This window comes from Aspergillus foveolatus, assembly GCF_047715535.1.
Source record: "Aspergillus foveolatus strain CBS 279.81 unplaced genomic scaffold BDW70scaffold_2, whole genome shotgun sequence".
Lineage (NCBI taxonomy): Eukaryota > Fungi > Ascomycota > Eurotiomycetes > Eurotiales > Aspergillaceae > Aspergillus > Aspergillus foveolatus.
In genome coordinates this window covers 1,117,493-1,136,706 of record NW_027396066.1, presented here as the reverse complement: position 1 = coordinate 1,136,706, position 19,214 = coordinate 1,117,493, and the positions used below count along the sequence as shown (strand labels likewise).

Below are 19,214 nucleotides of genomic sequence, written 5' to 3'. Positions count from 1 at the left end.
CCAAACGCAGGGACAAAAACCAGAAACGCGGCCATGATCCGGGTCTGATGGAGATATTAATGGGTCGAATCTTCCTCGTCTTCACCCCAGCTGCTTCCTCGCCGCAGCTTCTGTTCGTCCTCAAGAATCATGCGGCACTATCGAGAGCTGGATACAACAGCGCAGTTGATGATTATTGACAAGCTGAGAGGCACGGCTCGTCTTGTGTGGTTTCTGGTAACAGTGGCGTCTGGGTTTGTGCCACTTAACGACATTTTGCTGGAACAAGCCAGAAGTAATGACGCACAGTTGAGTGGTCGAAAGGAGAATGAATTCTTAGAAAGTTGAAGATGTGAACAGAGATTGACGCCGCAGCAGGGCGCACTCGAGGCAGTCTTGCAATGATTAGTAGTGTGGAACGGTGGAAAAGTCCGTCTCTGGCTTGAGCTCTACCACTAGTTGGCTGCGGCACAGGCGGCGCAGTTTGTTAACTTCTTTTTTGACCTCTGCTCTAAGATATTGGTTTTGTGCTCTCGCAAGTCCACTGGTTCGTACAGAACGAGAATATTTATAGATTAGTTATTATGTCGACTATAAGGTATACCCTAACGATCTATACGGGGAACAGAGACAGAAAACGTAAGAAAGACAAGTGCATCGCCAAAGGTAAAGGGTATAAGAACATAAGAAATTCGTGAGTCATGAGCTAACAAACTTGAGAAATCATTCCTTCGCCACCACAGACGCCGAGCGCTGCCTTGCCGCATTGCGTTTCTTTGCATCGTCCAACGCCTTGCGCAGCCGCTCCCGATGCTCTGGGTCTGTCTCCAGCTTCCTCGCCGCTATGCCCAACGTACTAGCAGGCCGAACAGCAGGAGTAGGTAGCGAAACGTCATAAAGTTGGCTGGCAGGAATGACATCCGCAGGAACTGGCATGTCAGGGAAAGGCGTTTTCCCTAGCGTGCGCAGGGCGTCGTTAATGGCGACCGTGATCTTGGCAGGTCCGACGCGAACGCTCTGTAGCTTGGTGCGGACATTATCCTGGATCTTGGCATCTTCTTTCTTCTTCTCAGCCTCAAGCTGGTGGAATACCTCCAGCTCTGCGTTGGAATAGCGCGCCTCGGCCACGGAGACGCTATAGTCTGCGTTGTTGAGAGCCGAGTCGGCAACGCCGAAGCTGTGGAGAATGGACTCGGAGTCTTTGCGAAGGTACTCTACTAGGCTGTGGACGGATTTGAGGATTTGCTCAACTTCTGCGTCTGGGAGGCTGGATGAGCGGATGGCGGCGTCGTCGACCTGAGTCACTTTGGCTGATAGCTCGTCGAGTAGACTCTGGTTCTCTCCTAGCCCGCGCATGATAGCATCGTCGAATAAGTCCATGAGCTTGTTAGCCCGCTCATCACGAGCACGCGCGGCTTCCAGGATATTCTGTTTTTCCATTTGATCAAACTCGTTGTCTAGCTTCTTCAGCGCCGCAGAATCACCCATAAAAACGAGAGGTCGTCTCTCAGCTTTCTGTCGCCGGCGCTCGCGGTCAAGAGCAATCTCCAACCGCTTGTGGTGTCTCATTTCGAGTCTATGGTGGATCTCGTTCACGATCTTCATTGTGTGAGATATGCTGTGCTTGCCTGCGCCTTCTTGTTTGTTGTTGTTCTCGCGGTCCAGCTGGCTGAGTGCAGAGTCATAATGAACTTGAAGGGCAGATATCTCTTCCTCCAACCGCTTATCCAATGGCCCGTAAACATTGGAAATAAAGTCCTCAAGTTCCTTTCGTTCCTCCTCAAGCTGGGTGCGGGCTTCCGTTTGTCGGAACTCTTCCTCCAGGATGTTGATATCCGCATAGCCAATCTCCTTTTCATTAAATAGCGCATCAATATGACTCTCTGACTCCTCTTGTCGTTTGATGCGCTCCTTTTCTAGGCTCTCTTTGCGAGCCTTACTGGCCATCTCCCAGTTTCGACCTGTCTCACGCACAAAACCAAAGTCGTTAGGATACTTTTCAAGGTCCTGCCTAACCGTAGTATGCCAGAGGCTTTCCGACTTTTTATGAGCAGGGGTCGAAATAATAGTGCGCAATTCTTCAAGCGGATTGGGTGGTTTCCCCTGCCGGAGAGATGGTGGCAGCGGCGGAGTTGAAGTCTGGGAAGGCTTCGTGCCATAGTTGACGCTCTTTTCTCTGATTAACCCGACGAAGGTTTCATCTAGATCATTTTGGATAGATGCCCCAGATGCAGCTCGCTTCCGGTTACCTTCAGTTGATGGCGCCGTGTCCGCCATTACACGTCCGCTTTCTGCCCCCGCCTGCCGCAACGCAGAGTAAGCTTGATACGCGGGGCGGTCAATCTGTAGTTTGTCGGAGCCTCTCTGAGGTCCTTCAGTGTATCGGAATGGCGTGTAGATCCGCTGCGGGGGATTTGTTGTGAGGGGAGAGTACACTGGATTGTTAGGCGGTACCGAGGTAGAGCGCAAGCTATGGGCTGCCGCTGCGTGGTTTGCGGTGTACTTATGACCCCCAGGGTTAGACGCTGACCTATGGAGTGCTGCCAGTTGAGGGGTATGAAGCCTGGGAAGGATAGGACGCCCGCCTGGACTATAACTGCCATCTTCTACATCGTCAATAGTCGGCGCAGAGTGGCTCTCTTCAGTTTCCACTGGTATCAGTCCTGATTCGTCTGGAGTGGTTTTCGGCTTATTATCTGGTTCTTTCGGTAAGGTTTGAGCATCAGCCGATTGCTGAGGAGCCTCCGCAGCAGCGGTGGTCTCATGCTCGATACTGTAGAGAATCTCACGCAGCTTTGTTTCTTTGGCCATAAATGCTGTGAAGATTTTAAAGCGCTCCTCGTCAGAATCAGCAACAGCTTCTTTTCGCAACATCGCCACATAGCGTTCCAAAGAGGACTGCGACCAGGAATCAAGATCGTCGTAGCGATCGACCTGCCTAGACGACGGCCGAGGGGATTCTGTCACCCTCGCCGATTCATTGACAGCATCTTTCGTGTTATCCACTAGGTCGATGCGAGGTTCGTTTCCAGGTGCTGTAGGTTCCGGCTGTTTTGTTGGGACGGATTCCACGGGACTTGAAGTCATATGAGGAGAAACTGGTGCTTTTTCAACTTTGGGACTTTGCTGTACAGACGATGGTTTGTCATCCGCCGAGACTGGCTTATTCCATGCCTCGATAACACCGTCAATATTTTCGGAGTTCGCAACAAGCGAGTCCGTGGTATAGTCTGATCCAATTGTGTCCATCCTAACCGGCTGAGCGGGCGGCAGAAAATCATGCCGAGTTCCTGGGCTAGTAGGTGATTGCGTCGAGTAATTCTGGGATGCCTCGCTCACTGCTGGTTTTCTATAGTCCAGGTCCGAAAATGACGGTGTTGGCGAGTGGCCGCTTCCCGTCATGCCCATAGTACCACCTCCATAACTCGGACTCAAATCATGCGTCGCATTCGCTGGTGCGTCTGTTCTTGGTCTGAAAGCAGCTACATCATCAATTTCACCTGCGGTAGGAGAGAGATGCTCCCAATCAGAAGGGCCACCTGATCCCAACACGGAAGGACCAGCTTTCGGAGGCACAGGCGGAGCAGCTGTTGGAGACTGTTGCGCAAGTCCTTCCGGCGGAAAGGACGCCGCTGGCCGGACATCTACGTCCTGTTGAAAGCTGGGCGCTGGAAGAGCTGAAGTAGGGCCTGGATAACTGGGACCAGTACTTGGAGGGTGATACTGACTCGGGGGTATATTGGGATGCGATGGTAGTGGCGGCTGGTTCCAAACTTGCTGAGTTTGTGGTGCCACAAGCACTGATGGTGCAGGATTGTGGTAACTAGACGTATCAACCATGGACGGCGGCGGAGGTGGTGAAGGTGGAGGTGGGGGAGGTGGTAAAGAGGTTGCAGATTGCTGAGGCGTATGAGTAGGATTCGATGCCCATTGCTGGTGATAATCCCCCGATGACACTCCTCCTCCATAACTCGGAATCGAGGACTGGTGGTAATCTGCGGGAGTTACGATCGGTGACTGGGTATTTGCCGGCTGACCGGAGGTACTTGAAGGCCGCGGCTATAATAGCGTTTTAGCAACAGAACTGTACATTGTGCATGGATCCAAACTCACCGGCAGCGGAGGAGGGGGGGAATGCATATAATTTTGTCTGTTGTAATTCACACCCCATGTCGCTGTATTAACGCCCGCAAAGCCAGTAATCGGACTGTAATTAGGACTCGGACCGTAGTTACCAGTGACTGGGTTATAGGACGGAGGAGGCGGTGGTGGTGGTGGTGGTGGGCTCGCGACTGGGCGACCTGATGGTCTCGGGGGCGCCGCCGGGACTCTCCATTCTGGGGTAGGTGGCGCGGACGTCGGTGGTCGGTGAGAATGATGTGAGCTGGGCATGGTCTCGAGATGAGCTCTCGAAGCGCTGAAAGCGCTGGGTCCGGATGACGTTTAGGGGAGCTCTGTTGTTGAGGCAGTGCGGGGAAGAAGAACTGATTGCTAAGCGACAGCAATGAAAGACTGACGTTTGGAAGCTTTTGTGTGTGCAAAGCAGATTATTAGTGCAAACACAGCTCCTCCAAGGCTTCGTACGACCCGGGTTGTCTCGAAAGAAAGTGGAAGGAGTAGAAGTGGCTGCTCTAGCAGAGGAAGGATGATGGGTTGAGGCTTAGCGGGTCAAACTCGTCGTTTTCTCGTACTCTCCACCCCAAGACCTCCTGTTGATCTTAGTCTTTGTTAGTCGGGCGCATCAGTTAGTTCACTACTGACAGCTAGGTCTTTACTAGATTTCTCTCTATTGCAAAATGCCGGCATCGCCTCTGAGTCGTGCGCATGTCATGGATGGGTGACTGGCGTCACATGAGATTCTGTTTAATGCCCAACATGGCTTATGCCGTTCCAGAATAATCCATGCAGGATAAGCTGCGGCTCTATAGGTTCGCCTTTGATTTAGACAGAATTTCCATTTCATTATATGTATACAAAACATACACTCGAGAACAAACAGTAAAGTACAGGTAAATATAGAAATCCAACTCACAGCACATGGAGAGCAGAGACCCGGCTCAAGGAGGGAAATAGGAGAGCATTCAGACCACCTCCCCTCAAAAGAGGACTTTATCTATGCAGCCACCCGCAGCCGCCTGCCCAGCTTCTCGAGCTCACCGATCACGCCGCCGCCAGCCAGCGTCCACTTCTCACTAGCCGATTCGTCGCTGACCGTTTCCCGAAGGAGACCGCTGCGTGCGAAGTACTCCAGGTAGCCGCGAGCTTCGTCTTTGGTCAGCCCACCAAGTTCCTGCACGTCCAGCATACCCTCCTTAGCAGCTGTAGGTTTCGGCGAGTTGAACGCCTCGAGGACGCGCGGGTCCGGGTTGCTGTATGGTCGTGGAGCTGGGAACCCAGAAGACGAGGGGTCTACTCCAGCGTGGCGTGCTGCAACTTGCTTGAGCGCGACATCGAAGGCGTAAACGGACGGGCTGTTGGAGCTAGACGTGGCATAGAGGAGGGCTCCACCATTGGGAAGGGTAGACTTTCCTTTGCCAGGCATTAACAGGTTCAGGAAGTGTCGCACAAAGACGAAGTCATGCGCGTGGATAGGCTCGTGTTTGGCGTTGCGGTACGCGGAGTTCTGCATCCAGTGGTCCAGACCGTCAACAGTCACGAGCGTAGGGGGGCGTGGTCTGAAGTTCTTTTCGAGACCTGGCACCGCAGACGTTGCTGTAAGCTCTGCCCAAAGAGCCTTGAAAACAGGCCACGCGTTCGCCTGGTCCTGAATGCCAAGTTTCGCAAGGTCTTCCAGCGTCATGCCGGGCTTAACCGCTGAAAGAGCAGGGTGATGTTGAGAAATATGGAGCTCGGAGAGGACCTTCTGATTAGCAGTGACAGTGCGAGATAGCAACGCTGCCGTTGCCGCGTTTTGCACGTATACGTTGGGCTCCTCTTCAGACAAGGGCGCATAGCTAGTGGTTCCAGTAACTAAATCCCGTGCTAATGATTCAATCAGCAACGATTCATCTGGAATGGAATCTAGAAAGATGTATGAGCTCACCCTCCGGCACAGTAATCACTACCCACTCCTTCGTGAATCCCATCGCCATAGCCTGTAACAGGTGCACACTTTTCCCCGACTTTCTCTGTCCGGTGATAATCTTCTTCACCACAGTTCTACTGCCTGCAGCCTCACCGGAGATGTTATCAAACAGTCGGCCCATCTCCAAAGTCTCCCGTCTCAGAACTGTCCCTGGACGGCGGAAAATCGACCAACCCTGACTAGTCTTGAACGCCTGTACAGCACGCAATTGATCGATCATCGGCACGGGAAGGGCGACGACTTGGCCACGAAGACGCGAATCCACCATCGTTTCCCCGTTGAGCTCCTGCATACCCTCGACCTCGAGAGCATTCGGGTTGCTGAGAACGATCCGCTTGCGGAGGGCTTTGCGCTCTCCGACGGCCGGGGGACGTGACTTCTCCATCGGTTTCTTCTTCTTGATCTTGACAGCTGCTCCAACACGGTACTTGGGACCCTCATGTCCTGAGGCTTTAGGTTTCTGAACTGCCCGGTGGAGAGCGGTGGATGTGTGAAATGCCGCTCGAGATACTGCTGTGGTTGGTGGTAAAACGGCGCGAGGTCCCTGGCGAAGCCGCGTCAGGCATCCTGAGCAAAAGGAGGAAGCCATTACGATGCGATACACCGGCGCGACGGCCAGTGTTATTGGACAATGTTAATGATACGGCGATTGTAGAAGCTGGACCGGGGGTTCGCCGCAAGACCGGGAGAGAACTGAAGGTCAGAGCACATTTTTGGCCGCTCCTCAAGATTCTGTAGACGGTTAGCGCCGTTGCCGCTTTTTTGAGGCGGTCTAGGTGCGGGAACCACAGCCAGCAGAAGCAGCGCTCCTAAATTATCCCCGAACTTTTTTTCTGTTTTCCCGCCTTTGATAATCTGCAACATTGACATTTTCATTACTGCGCTGTAGCCTACGATTTCTAGATAATTATGGCAAACTCAGCGACAGAGGCTAAGACAGCCTCCAAACCCAAGCCCGAGAGACTGTGAGTTCGACTCTGCCGAAATAAATTTCATAACACATCCGCTCACATATAGCATCACAGCCCTATTACTGTCTCGAAGCCCACCCCATACACGTTCGATCTCGGCCACCTTCTCGCCAACGACCCGAATCCTCTCGAGCTCCCAAAATCAGAACCCCTCAATGCATCCCTAAAAGCTACCGCCCGTGACGGCGTCCAAAGCCTCCTCAACCAGCTCCTAACCACCTGCCCTATCACCTCCTCGCAACAGGGCGTCCTCCTTACTCTCCCTACCCCCTCAACGATTCTTCCACGACACAAGCCTCTTCCGACACCCAAGCCTCCCACCAAGTGGGAGCTGTTCGCTCGCAAGAAGGGCATTGGCAAGTACAGTAACAAGCCCGGAGCTGCTCTGGCGGATAAGGAGCGTCGCAAGAAGCTGGTTTATGATGAGGAGTCGGGCGAGTGGGTACCAAGATGGGGATATAAGGGGAAGAACAAGGATGATGATCAGTGGCTGGTTGAGGTGAAGGAGAAGGATTGGAAGAAGGAGGAGGAGGCCGCGGCAAAGGGCAGCTCGATTCGTGGTATGTCGCGTGCTGAGCGCAAGGAAAGGATACGTCGCAATGAGAGAAAGATGAGGGCGAATGAGCGGAATTCCAGGAAGTCCGGAGGGAAATAATGGTTCTGGTGAATTTTTCGCATCAAGTTAAAACTTCCGCTTGGGAATTATGATATCTGGTGTGCTGGATTTGTCTGGGCGTCTGGAGTGGTATCAGGTTCTGAATTTATAGGTTGTCCTGATTTTAGGGCTAAAAGCAATATTACCTCCACATATGGGCATGAGTGGCCTTGGGCCATTAGTGTATCTCTCACTCCTATAAGCACTTCAACTATCGTTACACGACCATTGTTCATTGCAACTTAAGGACCTCCAAAGAAGGGTGAAGAGAATTGTCCAATCAAAAAGCGGATTAAATGCTATGAATTACCGCGACATGGCTTCAAAGTGAAAATGATAGGCTGGGTTCGGCGGTTCCGAAACGCATACATGCAGCTATAAGAAAACAGTGTGCGAAATATCCGATAGCCAACGCTCAAGGCAGGCAAGCAAAAACTCTAAAGTAGGGGGATGGAAAAGAAACAGAAACGCGAAGTAGATGGTACGAAAGTGAAACAATCTTTACAGCCAAAATGAGCTCAAGAAACAACTGCCAACGAATAACCGACTCCAAACGCGCCAGGCATGCAATCTCGAGGATTAGGAAAACACAAACTGCAACATAACGAGAAAGCTGCTTGAGAACTGACGGGATGCAAACATTAAACAAACCCTGTGGGTAAAACGTCCGCAAAAAAATAGCAAAAATTCACACGAGACGTTAATGTACAATCTCGAATCTCAACCATGGTAATTGATCCACGATTCCTGCCGAGGATCTTGTACGGCGCAACCTCGACACCGAAACAAAGAATAATGAAGGATAGGCCAGCCTATCGGTTTCCGACACCGACTGCCTCGCCAGGGTGTCCAACTTGCAGAAACGAAGCCTGCTAGGTCGTGAACAGACGCATAAATCGCGCCTATATTTGAATCGGAGAAAGAGGGGGCCCGAGCTCAGGGAGCTGAGATATGCTCCTTGTATGTGAGGTGTCAATTTTCCGGGGCTTCTTCTTATGGTTTTTTGGCGTCTCTGGACGAGAGGGGGCTTCATAAGTGCTGCTTTGGCTGCTACCCGAAGACACTGCTCTCTCATCGGCACTGAACGCCTGGGCTTCCTTCTCTTCAGGTGCTTTTTCTTTCTCATCCATTTCCTTTTCGCGCTGAAGCCACTCTTTCTCTGTCCAGCACCCTTGCCAGCAATTCTTCCAGTCGCATACCAGAAATTGAAAGCAGAATGCATCTATTTTCATGCAGGGTTGGAAGCAAATGCAAAGGTTGCGGTAATCCATTTTGTTTTGGTCGACATATGAGTGGAGAAGGTTGAGGTGGCATGTTATAGCGAAGAGAAGGTAGTAGTGATAAGGGGGCAATTTGGAGAGTTCATCCTTGAGCATTTGCGGAGCGGTGGTAGCACCCTCGCATTTTTCAGCGATCATGGCTTGAGTCTCTTTCGGGAATAGTTCATCGGGTAATTCACGAAGCCAGGCTTTGAAGAGCGAGCCAATGGTGTTGATGTCATACAAATCTGGTTCATCAAAAAGGCTTATGTCGAGTTCTGCGGGTTTGGTGAGCATATGGCCGGATTAGAATAGGAACGTGGCACTCACCTGTATCAAAGCGTCTCTGCCAGTGCTTCACTTCTTTGCCACTCCCCGGCACACGATAGAGGCCCTCCTCCTCGCAACCCTTGAAATTGAGGTAACTGGTCTCAAGTCAGTAATTGAAAGCTTCATGGCATCTTCTAGACTCACTCTATGCAACGGTACGGCAGGGCAGGCATCCAGAACTCAGTCTTATCCCTGCAGTCTTCGAGTCGCTTGGCAATGCGTGTCCGGCGTGCTTGCTCGATCAGCGGCAGATTTATCACAGAACAAACGTAATTATCATCTGCTACTAGCTCACGCTCATTGGTACTTCCACTCCTCGTGATCTTACCAAAGAACCCTTTTCCAGCCTTTCCTAATCGATCCGCTGCTCCGCTGGAAGATTGCTTAAGATTGTTGAATATGGCAGCTGAAGCACCTGACACTTGGCTCAGTGATGCCGACGGTACCAGTGTCCCCTTCCGCACCGTCGAACTGTTGCCAAATTCCGTAGGCCGTTCGGCAGCGGGAGTCCGGATTGTACCGTTTGTGGTGCCTTTCACACCACGCTCCTGGCGGAGTTTCGCGGACTCTTGCGTATCTGGCTTGCAATTTTCTTCGAGTTTCAGAAGGCTGGTGGACGGGCGCCTATTCGGTGCTCGGCCCATGGCAGAGTCGTCCAACCTGATCGACCGGGAGCGCGATAGAAGATTGGCGAACCGCGGCTTCGTCTTCTTAAGCGTGTTGAGCCCTTCCAACTCAGTACCCACCTTCTTGAGCTCTGTCGCCTGAGTCTGAGAAGTCTTTTCGTCGGAAGGGTTGCCGTCTTGGCAAGGATTAGCTCTGAACAATTTCGGACACCCAAGGCTCAACTGCGACTTACCTTTTTCTTGTTGGGCGATCGTTGCCGGGAGATCGGGAGACGATTCGTAAAGCTTCGACGTTATCTTTGTCCTGCGATCCCTGGAGCTGCCACGGCTTTTCGGTTTCTCAGCATAATTCTCCGAACTGTCCGACCTCTGTGCATGATGCGAGTATTTTGGTGCCTTGAGACTGGCGAAGAAAGACCGCGAGGGGTCACGAGTGTGCTTGGGGGACTCTCTAGGTGACGGCGGGTACTGTGGTATAGCCGTGAATCCTGGGGTTGGTGGTTCCGTGGCGGCACCCGGGGAGGTAGGGAAGGCAGGGCTATCAGAGGTCTGGTTTGAGTCTTGCGTGACGGGTCGTATTGTGGCCCCTTTGAAAAACTGTGAACTGGAGGAAGACTTGGGAGAGTGCGGCGTCAGGGGGCTTAGACCATCGGAGCTCTGGGCACCAGGTGATAGTGGTGAGTTCTTCGCACCCGCCTGCAGGGTGGATGGACTCAGATCCAAGTTCGGAATGATTGAGTGTCTCGAAGGCATTTTAGCGATCGCTTGAGTGGAAGTATTGGTCGGTGGCAGACAGTTCGAAATGATCGCGGATATCCAGTGCGAATAAAGGGATCAACTTCAAAGGAATGGTTAAGCAAGATCAGCCTATTCACAAACAGTCAGCAGGAGGTGAGTTGCCAATATGACGGCAGAAACTGACCATCAACATTCCGCTACTCCCCAGAACTCTGCCTTCGGTTTCCAGTATAATCTCCAATATCTCCAACGCTCCAAAACGCAGAGAAAGCTCGATGTCCAATTAATCAATCGTTCAAGGTCACGGGCCAGAATGGACTGGGCCAGAACCAGCCTTGCCGATAATAAGGTACGAATGAGTAATGGAGGGATGCTGTTTGAGTTCTCTCGGTTCGTATGAATCTGCAGTCAATTGCATCATATGTGTTAGTGACTTCTCGCAAAGACTTGATTCAACGTGCAGTAGCGGTTGCTCCAAGATCAACGGATCCTAAGCACAGCGGGATAATGAGATCTGAAACGAAGTGGACAAAGATCTGATGCATGGATCCTTGGTGGGCTTTTCAAGTTGCAGATAGGGCGATTGGACCCAGCCCCCAGACTTAGAGAAATCGTTTCAGAACACAATGAGTGCCTGATTAGAAGTCTGAGACCCGTGCCGCCAGGAGTGTAGACGGGGATGAGTATGACAACATACCAAACCGCGCCGCCCATGCTAGGGGCAGAGGACTTCCAAACGTCTTTTTCGCCTTCAATCTGTTCTCAATATTGCCGATGATAATTGTCGGTCGTTGAATCGAGCACCAGGGGCGGTTCTGCACGAAGTATGATCGCTGGTCTTCCGGGCGGTCGGGGCAGTACGGTGGGAGTGTGGCAAGACGATTGACAACGCTAGTGATTTCGCAGAAAGACAAAAATAAAAAAGACAACAATGAAAGACCAGGATTAAAGTAGCAGAGCGAAGGGAATAAGGAAAATCAGGCGACAAGGGCTCAGTGGGAAGAGAGTTATCGACGGACACAGGAGAGTGTGAATCCCGCACGGTTCTGAAAGTGTCCAGGACTATCAGGACTAACAGCCGTAGCGACGAGACATTCCTTGATAGCGCGATGCAAGCGCGGCTGTGTGTCAGACTAAGTCACTAAACTCCGTTAAGGGGGAACCACCAGTGGAGATGGCGGAGAACTGTTTCGAGCGAGTAGTGGCTTGCTGAGCGCTATTTCAGCCTATCCGAGCAGCTGTTGCAGATATGCTGGCAGAGAAGCATATGCCATCTCATCAAAATTTAATGAGAATGGCCACGATACTTGTATAAGAGCATTCTACCTGACGTACACTACTCTACTCTAGAAATCCAGCCGCAATAATACAATCTTAACGGTCCATCCCTGGCGTCGAATGCTAGAAACCAGCGCTTCCATGGATCGGGCTGGTGATGTCTCGGTTGAAGCCACCCCGCTAAATCCGCCAGGCGCTCTTTTGAAGGATTCATCAGCTTCAGAAAACAGATTTCAGTCTGATTGAACGGAGCGCTTGACAGTGGCGATGATTGACGACTGAAGATGGGGGGCCTCGTAAGCTAGAGGCTGTCAGACTGTGCCCTGCATTCTGTCCCTGACTAGTACTGTACAGCAGTAACTCGGTTTCATAAGGATGGACAATTAGACATTCTGGTTCAGGTACCTTTGTGAACCACACTTTGGACACCGAAAGTTTGGCAAGACCCAAGGCGGGACAACGAGTGGCTAGAGCAACGCATGCTGGGCGGGATGATATCTTTAGTGCCAGCTAAGACCTGCCGATGGAGTCCACGGATTGGCTAACCGAAGAGCGCCCGAGGGGCATCAAAGGACTCCAGCAAATCATCTGCGAGATGCGACACGAGTACCTGGAGGACTGGCGAGGCTGAGGAGGTCAGAGCAACATCCGAGCAACATCACTCTTAACCCACCACTGCTCTAGGGCTGAATCATGGTCTTGTCGACAACTCGACGACTCGACGAACTCGTGTTGCTAAGATTCTGACGAAGGATAATTATTTGGTCGTCGCTGAGGCTGCTCTCGTGGCTTTGCAACACCTGACTGAGCCCCTCTGATTGTCTGATCTGTCGACCACGGTTCTAAGTGCCTTTGACGCGCAAGTGGGGTTGATGTAGAAAAAATTAGATCAGGCTACAGCTACACCGACAATATTATTGATGAACCAGAAATTAAAAGTAATAATCAGCAATTATTGTCAATTGATATACAGTTTTCTGCGGGCTTCTCCATGGATTCTCCAGGTCATCAAGGGAAATAGTAAATCAATTGGCCGGATTTCCGGATACCCAGCGTCTATCATTTCAGGATTTGCCATATCTCTAATCAAGCACAGGCGGCAATTCTGATCGTTCTCTCAAAGACAGGAGTTGGCCTCTTGAATATTGGCAAAGTAGGCACAGTGAGTACGTTTACGTATGTCTAAAGAGATAGAGGCGCATTATAATAGTGTCTTTTCATCTCAGTCATTTCTGTACAGTGACTATGCAACATCTGGAGAAAACGTGGGAGGTCAGAATCGATTTGCGCCTGTACAACCAAATCCTCTCAAATGACCGCTGGTTCAGAAGTACTGGGTCCATGCCTTGCAGCTTGACCAAAAAAGAGAAACATGGTCACATATATACAACCATGGCTTTGAGGTCAACATCTAAATTTTTCTTTGCTTTGGGAACACGCTGGGCGGGGCTTGCTCACAGTACATCTGATGACTTTCCAACTTGAATGCCTATCACTAGACTTGATTCAGACCTTCCTGTCTCCGTTAGTTCTGGACTATTCTTGCTATCTGAAACATGGTCCACTTGCTTATGTGATACACGCTATATCACGTGCCACGTGCCCTCTCGACACACAATCCCTGTCGACATCCCTGCAAAAACCTCTCGAGTAGTCTTGACACGTGCCTAGCTCAAGGCTACCACTACTCCTGTGGCGCACCGGGGCTCTTTTTAAATGCCAACGATGTCATGCTAACTCGAAATACTTGCCTAGGCGTTTGTTTTGACTCGGTCTTAGGCCAGCATCCCTGCACTTATCCTCTAACAGCAATTATTGCTATCCTGGACTTCGGGAAGCTTCGTCTTCTGTCGACTACTAACTTCATACTTCTGCGCCAATGTCTTTGGCTTCGGGTCCTGGCAGGGCCGCTGGGACATCTGTCGATCTGAAGCTATGCATCGAGAAACATATTGACTATATCAAGAAACTGGATAGCGTGCGTCGTCCTTTTTTCCTACCGTGCCACTTCTCTTCACGAGGAGACGGTTGACAGGTGTTGGTAGCGAAAAGATGAGCTGGAATACTGGCTCACAGAGCACCTGCGACTTAATGGAGTCTATTGGGGCTTGACGGCTTTGCATCTCCTTGGGTGTCCTGATGGCTTGCCGCGCGACAATACTGTCGACTTTATCCTCTCGTGCCAGCAAGAGAACGGTGGCTTCGGCGCTGCACCGGGCCATGATGCGCATCTTCTGTATACAGTCTCTGCGGTGCAGATTCTGGTGACTTTGGATGCTGTTGACGAGTTGGAGAAGCGCGGATTTGGCGGCAAGCTGAAAGTCGGTTCCTGTAAATATAGCCCTTATCACTTCGGAGAGGGTTAAGAACGCATGGCTAAGTGTTTTTCAGTCATCGCAGGGCTGCAGGACAAAGAGACTGGCTCTTTCATGGGCGACGAGTGGGGCGAGTTGGATACGAGGTTTCTTTATGGGGCGCTCAACGCCTTGTCTCTCCTGGGACTTTTAGACTTGGTAGATGTCGCCAAGGCTGTCTCGTATATCCAGCAATGCGAGAATCTTGATGGAGGGTACGGAGTCACCCCCGGTGCGGAATCGCACGCCGGTCAAGTCTTTACCTGCGTAGGAGCACTGGCCATCGCTGGGCGGTTGGACCTAGTCGACAAGGACCGGCTAGGAGGTTGGCTTAGCGAGAGACAGCTCGACCATGGCGGACTCAATGGACGGCCGGAGAAACTCGCAGATGCTTGTTACAGCTGGTGGGTTGGGGCGAGCTTGGCCATGATTGGCAAGCTCGACTGGATTGACGGCCCCAAACTCGCTGCCTATATTCTGCGCTGTCAGGTTTGTTACCCCATTCTAGCACCAGTGCCTTCGGCTAACCCTCTTTAGGATCCAGAGGCTGGTGGCTTTGCTGATCGTCCTGGCAATGCCGTTGACGTCTTTCATACGCATTTCGCAATTGCCGGCTTGAGCCTTCTGGGGTTCGAGGGCGTTGAGGAAGTAGATCCCGTCTAGTGAGTACACCGACATCCGGCCACACAGTTCTGTCATAGCTAATCATGCCACTTAGTTGTATGCCTAAATCAATTACAAACAAGGTTTTCTCTACGTAGCATGATTTCTCATCCTCGGCATTGTCCTTCGGGCTTTTTTTGTCCGTGCTTCTTACCTCCTGCAATCTAATAACCCATATCTCTTTTTCGTGGTTTATGGGATACAATGCAGGAGAAGATTGGAAGTCAGGCACTGTGACTTATTTCCGCTTCACCCCTCTACAATGGCCTGACCGTCGGCCGTTAAGACACAGTGGCACAATCATGAAGTACTTGTATCTTGTAATAACAGATATATCTATTTTATATCAATTGGTGTCTAGAATGCCATTCCAAGGCTTTGGAATGGGTACAGTCGTAGCTACATTGCAAGGAAGCCTGTGTTTCAGACCTTCGAAAGTAGTTCGACGACTCGTCCATGCAAAATTGTCTCATGCTCATCCTTTATTATCGTCTTTATTACAGACGCCATGCTAGTAACTATACCGGCCTTCAGCAAACAGTAGACAATAAACTGTCTTGCAATTGGAGAACGGAAGAAAGTAGAAGTTCACCATTTACCAGCCCATGCTCGTAGGGCGCACACATATCGCCGATTGTCAACGACGAAATCGTCGCTCTAGATCGGAGCCACGAAGGCGCAAAGAGCCACTGTTTTAACAAGGTTTCCACTGCCTGAAGACGGGCGTAGAGCATATGGTACACGGTAGATTCAGTATCTCTTCCATGAAACTGCAAAGGTTCTGTTCTGAGGTGGGTGAAGACTCAATTAAGCTAAGATAGTTGTACTTATAGACCCATCCTTTGTTGCATTCTCCCGTCAGGTTGGGTAATATCTCAACTGGCGTGACTGTTAAGAGGCGTATAGTAGTCAGAAACCAGTAGACTTCAGTATCTCTCAACGACCTGCTGGTAGCCAAGTACGTGTACCTGTTGAGCTAACTCAGATTGAAATCGCCTATGTATGTAAAAAAGAAAAGTCTCACATCCAATGGGGTGATAACTCAGTTGGTATGAGTGCTAGACTGAAGATCAAACTTCATCCTAAGCCTGTTCTAGGTATCTAGAAGTCCCCGGTTCGATCCCGGGTCATCCCAACAAATTTTTTTTATGTGCTTTATATGTTTTCAATATGTGCGGGTGGTGGTATTGATGAGATATATATGTGTAGTTAATAACTGTGGATCATTGTCATGAGCCCATGTGCCCGGTGCTATACGCAACATCAACTTCACCAATACTTGGATTGTTGCACCTTTAGCCAAAACTATAGACAGGGTCTTTCGCCTCATGCCCGCCCTAGTTGTCTCTAGGAGGCCTACCATCCTAGCTATTTCGACCGTTTGTCTGTCACGCTCTGTCGGAATTTGTAAACTCATGCTATCTTGAATGCTTCCTTTTAACTTATAATGGTAGCCATTGACTCACGACGCAAATCGAGTACAGCCGGTCACTAGCTGGAAATAGTCAAGACAACACAACTGCAATGCCGAATATATGTCGAACAAAACATTGAGCATGCTCTGACTATGCAGTTACCATGAGCGGAAGCGGAAATTTCCACTGTGACTTATGATTTGGTAATCCCTAGCACTCTGTTACCGTGTCATGGAAAGAAGCGGTCGTTGCGGCCGAGGCCGATACAAGCACTTGCCTTACCCTGGGCGGACGGTTGCGCCTGCTCAAAGCGTCACAGAGCCTCTTCTCCGACGTTGTTTTCTTTCCTGCCTGTCATGGTGGCAATGGCATCAAGCAAGTCCCCGGCCAGTTGATGGCCTGCTCAATTTCATCACTTTCTACTTCTCGGGGAAGTCGGTGTTTCTATCTCCAGGATTAGTCTTTCTGTATTGGTTTTTCGTCTCGTGCCTCACCATCCTCTCGTGAAAGCCACGACCTGCAAGCTGTTGTTTCCCCAGCTGCTGCCAATCTACTTGCCAGCGTGCTTTAACCCAGAGCCTCGAGGCGATCCTGCCAACAATGGATGCAACAGCATTGCTGTGCAACATCTGCCCGAAGCACCCCAAGTTCAGCGATGTATCGCATCTGCTAACTCACGTCGCTTCTAAGGCTCATCTTTCCCACTACTTTAAGCTTCAAGTACGCAGCCACCAGGAGCCACAAGCCGAGGCTTTGCTCGACGACTACAACCAGTGGTACAAGGCCAACAACCTTGCGAAACTCCTATCGGATCGTATGTCGTCCAAGGACTCACGCAGGAGAAAGTCACAGGGGAAGTATGCTGCGCCAGATACAACCGGACCAACCGATAGGGACAATGGGTATCAAGTCTCACCGCTGCCGGCCTGTCCTAACAGCCTTCCTGACTACATTGATCCACGGCTCTCGGACCCTTTCATGAATTCGGGAAGCAGTGCAGGTAGGGAACTGCCATTTCACCTTCATCTCAGTTGCTGACTTGCTTTTGAACAGTGCACCAACAGGCATCCACGCCATCAACGCACAAGCAGGCCATGGGTAATGCCCCCGAGCGGTGGAAGCGTGATAACGAGGAAGATTCGGGAGACGAACGGACATCTCTAACGCAAGCTACACCATGTTGGCCCAACGTTCTCCGGTCGAGGGATGACCAGGAAGCCCCATCTCTGAATGGACCCTTTATCTACGATCCGTTCGTCGACGACGTGTACTCGAATGCTAACGATATGGACAAGGAGAGAGCAGACGAGATCTCAAGGCTCAAGGGCGTGTTGTGGCCCGGAATGGATATCTTTGACTCTGCCACGGAGCAAATGAAACGAAAGCGCAACCAGAAGAAGGACGAGAGCGTCCTGAAGATGATGGAGAGGACGTCGATGGGGGTGGAGCCTACTGAACTGGTATTTTCTCCGACCGGCATCCTGCGAAAACAGCGTGTGATCTCGGGCAACGTTGAAGATAGCAGTCCTCTGAAAGGTGAGACGCCGATTCCGAAGAGGCGAGCCACTCGCCCCAAGCGAGTTTTGGCTCAGATGGACCCAAACACTCAACGCGGGCCGGACGGGAAAAGAGCTAGGAAGAACCTCAAGCAAGACTGCGACCCCCATGAGGCCGATACAGATCAACGTTTATATACTCCTCAGCGAGCTGTCCAAGCGTTTGGTCGTTTAGGTGGCCAGATCTCTGTCGGGGACAACATGGAGGAATTTGCGTTGGCACTTCGTGACCATGACTTGAAACAGCACAACAAACCCGCTGTATTCCGAGACATGTCAGTTTCACGAGAGTCTAGGCCGGAGGATCAGCATAGGTTTCCTCAAAGGGAGACAGCTGCCTCGCAACCACTCTTCTTGAGAAGAGATATTACAATAAATGACGATCTTCAGTCTCCTCGTACCACTACTCATTCCTCGAACATAATCGAAAAAGGTCCTCGCAGCGTGGACAAAGAGAACATGGAACAAATGCTGAACGCCTATAGTCGAATGGACCCCCTTGTTGGTTGGCACTCACCCGCGATGAAGCGGACCGATAGAGGAATATCACCCCAATATCTTTTCGGAGACGCACCTTATGTCGGATACAGCCCTTTTAACTGCCATGAGAGCCCAATGGGCTATTCATTTAACCCACTGGCTGGGTCCCTCACGAGGATGGCCACAGAGGAAAACCCGATATACGCGGCCGAACCCGAGAACGTATTAAAAGGTCCCTCCACCGCCCGTGTCAGTTCGCCAGATGCAACAATTTCCGAGGTCGCAGACGATGATTTTGACCGTCTATATATGGACGGAAGCTCTTGATTCCCCCCTTCTTCATGCTCAGCGCGTGTTGATATTGACGGGTTCTGTTGCATTTCTAGAAGCGTAGTGTGTGTGCAAAGCATTAATCTTGGACCCCTACTCGGTCGAGCGTCATCGAGACTATTATTCCCATTATATGATACCACCATTGCCCCTTATATATGTTGCTCTTGCTGTTATACTGCATGGATCTTGGCTAGGTTGTCGAGGTCAGCCTAGCAGTTTCTGAGCGGGTTATACTCTGTTATTTGTTATCTGTTTCGGTAGAGGTATAGGAAAAGAGCATGAAACACTACTGATCATTTCCACGCCGGAAGTTCAAAACCAAAGTCCTTGATTCAGGAAGTTCTAGACGAAATACGAATTTATCTAGGTGATAGGGCTGTCCGAGGTAGAAGCCTGATTAGGTAATATTATTAAAACGCGAATCAACGCGCTACGGTTCCCACGCGTTAAGCTCCGCCGTTGAGCTTGAGAACAGACGCTGTTCTCCATACA

The 19,214-nt window shown here is 50.8% G+C and overlaps 8 protein-coding genes and 1 non-coding gene across 9 annotated transcripts; 6 read left to right on the top strand and 3 right to left on the bottom strand.

Moving 5' to 3' along the window:
• Positions 1-702: 702 nt before the first annotated feature.
• BDW70DRAFT_155715 (uncharacterized protein) lies at positions 703-4,371 on the bottom strand (the record flags this gene model as incomplete). The annotated part of the gene is made up of 2 exons (XM_073740083.1): positions 703-4,038; positions 4,093-4,371. 2 exons carry the CDS (start codon positions 4,369-4,371, stop codon positions 703-705), a joined length of 3,615 nt encoding a protein of 1,204 aa, XP_073600879.1.
• Positions 4,372-4,914: 543 nt separating this feature from the next.
• BDW70DRAFT_127218 (mitochondrial 37S ribosomal protein mS29) lies at positions 4,915-6,741 on the bottom strand. The gene is made up of 2 exons (XM_073735237.1): positions 6,023-6,741; positions 4,915-5,961 (listed from the first exon to the last, which is right to left on the bottom strand). Exons 1-2 carry the CDS (start codon positions 6,651-6,653, stop codon positions 5,093-5,095), a joined length of 1,500 nt encoding a protein of 499 aa, XP_073600878.1. The 5' UTR covers positions 6,654-6,741; the 3' UTR covers positions 4,915-5,092.
• A 154-nt stretch (positions 6,742-6,895) lies between these two features.
• Positions 6,896-7,883, top strand: BDW70DRAFT_127217 (ribosome biogenesis protein RRS1). The gene is made up of 2 exons (XM_073735236.1): positions 6,896-7,027; positions 7,088-7,883. Exons 1-2 carry the CDS (start codon positions 6,974-6,976, stop codon positions 7,688-7,690), a joined length of 657 nt encoding a protein of 218 aa, XP_073600877.1. The 5' UTR covers positions 6,896-6,973; the 3' UTR covers positions 7,691-7,883.
• A 709-nt stretch (positions 7,884-8,592) lies between these two features.
• Positions 8,593-10,658, bottom strand: BDW70DRAFT_146956 (putative Rho GTPase activator (Bem2); the record flags this gene model as incomplete). Its single annotated transcript, XM_073738649.1, has 4 exons — positions 8,593-9,227; positions 9,280-9,374; positions 9,424-10,096; positions 10,139-10,658. The coding sequence occupies 4 exons, from the start codon at positions 10,656-10,658 to the stop codon at positions 8,593-8,595; spliced, it is 1,923 nt and encodes a 640-aa protein (XP_073600876.1).
• A 1,230-nt stretch (positions 10,659-11,888) lies between these two features.
• Positions 11,889-12,806, top strand: BDW70DRAFT_127213 (uncharacterized protein). The gene is made up of 4 exons (XM_073735235.1): positions 11,889-12,222; positions 12,327-12,403; positions 12,468-12,548; positions 12,595-12,806. Exons 1-4 carry the CDS (start codon positions 12,206-12,208, stop codon positions 12,603-12,605), a joined length of 186 nt encoding a protein of 61 aa, XP_073600875.1. The 5' UTR covers positions 11,889-12,205; the 3' UTR covers positions 12,606-12,806.
• Positions 12,807-13,160: 354 nt separating this feature from the next.
• BDW70DRAFT_127208 (Rab geranylgeranyltransferase subunit beta BET2) lies at positions 13,161-15,306 on the top strand. Its single transcript, XM_073735234.1, has 6 exons — positions 13,161-13,436; positions 13,490-13,899; positions 13,967-14,252; positions 14,313-14,764; positions 14,813-14,937; positions 14,994-15,306. Exons 2-6 carry the CDS (start codon positions 13,801-13,803, stop codon positions 15,034-15,036), a joined length of 1,005 nt encoding a protein of 334 aa, XP_073600874.1. The 5' UTR covers positions 13,161-13,436; positions 13,490-13,800; the 3' UTR covers positions 15,037-15,306.
• A 663-nt stretch (positions 15,307-15,969) lies between these two features.
• BDW70DRAFT_t30 lies at positions 15,970-16,073 on the top strand. Its single transcript has one exon. It is a non-coding gene; the product is annotated as a tRNA-Phe (tRNA).
• Positions 16,074-16,482: 409 nt separating this feature from the next.
• Positions 16,483-16,926, top strand: BDW70DRAFT_41162 (uncharacterized protein). Its single transcript, XM_073743949.1, has one exon. It carries the CDS (start codon positions 16,585-16,587, stop codon positions 16,858-16,860), a length of 276 nt encoding a protein of 91 aa, XP_073600873.1. The 5' UTR covers positions 16,483-16,584; the 3' UTR covers positions 16,861-16,926.
• Positions 16,927-16,953: 27 nt separating this feature from the next.
• BDW70DRAFT_167686 (uncharacterized protein) lies at positions 16,954-18,716 on the top strand (the record flags this gene model as incomplete). The annotated part of the gene is made up of 2 exons (XM_073742298.1): positions 16,954-17,353; positions 17,407-18,716. The coding sequence occupies 2 exons, from the start codon at positions 16,954-16,956 to the stop codon at positions 18,714-18,716; spliced, it is 1,710 nt and encodes a 569-aa protein (XP_073600872.1).
• Between the last annotated feature and the right edge of the window lie 498 nt (positions 18,717-19,214).

Coding starts and splice junctions, on each gene's coding strand:
- BDW70DRAFT_127218 (XM_073735237.1), bottom strand. CDS start 6,653: ATGGCTTCCTCCTTTTGCTCAGGATGCCTGACGCGGCTTCGCCAGGGA. Junction 5,962..6,022: donor AGTGATTACTGTGCCGGAGG/GTGAGCTCATAC, acceptor TTGAATCATTAG/CACGGGATTTAGTTACTGGA.
- BDW70DRAFT_127217 (XM_073735236.1), top strand. CDS start 6,974: ATGGCAAACTCAGCGACAGAGGCTAAGACAGCCTCCAAACCCAAGCCC. Junction 7,028..7,087: donor CCAAACCCAAGCCCGAGAGA/CTGTGAGTTCGA, acceptor ATATAGCATCAC/AGCCCTATTACTGTCTCGAA.
- BDW70DRAFT_127213 (XM_073735235.1), top strand. Junction 12,404..12,467: donor AGTGGCTAGAGCAACGCATG/CTGGGCGGGATG, acceptor GGATTGGCTAAC/CGAAGAGCGCCCGAGGGGCA.
- BDW70DRAFT_127208 (XM_073735234.1), top strand. CDS start 13,801: ATGTCTTTGGCTTCGGGTCCTGGCAGGGCCGCTGGGACATCTGTCGAT. Junction 13,900..13,966: donor ATATCAAGAAACTGGATAGC/GTGCGTCGTCCT, acceptor AGGTGTTGGTAG/CGAAAAGATGAGCTGGAATA. Junction 14,938..14,993: donor GAGGAAGTAGATCCCGTCTA/GTGAGTACACCG, acceptor CATGCCACTTAG/TTGTATGCCTAAATCAATTA.
- BDW70DRAFT_41162 (XM_073743949.1), top strand. CDS start 16,585: ATGGAAAGAAGCGGTCGTTGCGGCCGAGGCCGATACAAGCACTTGCCT.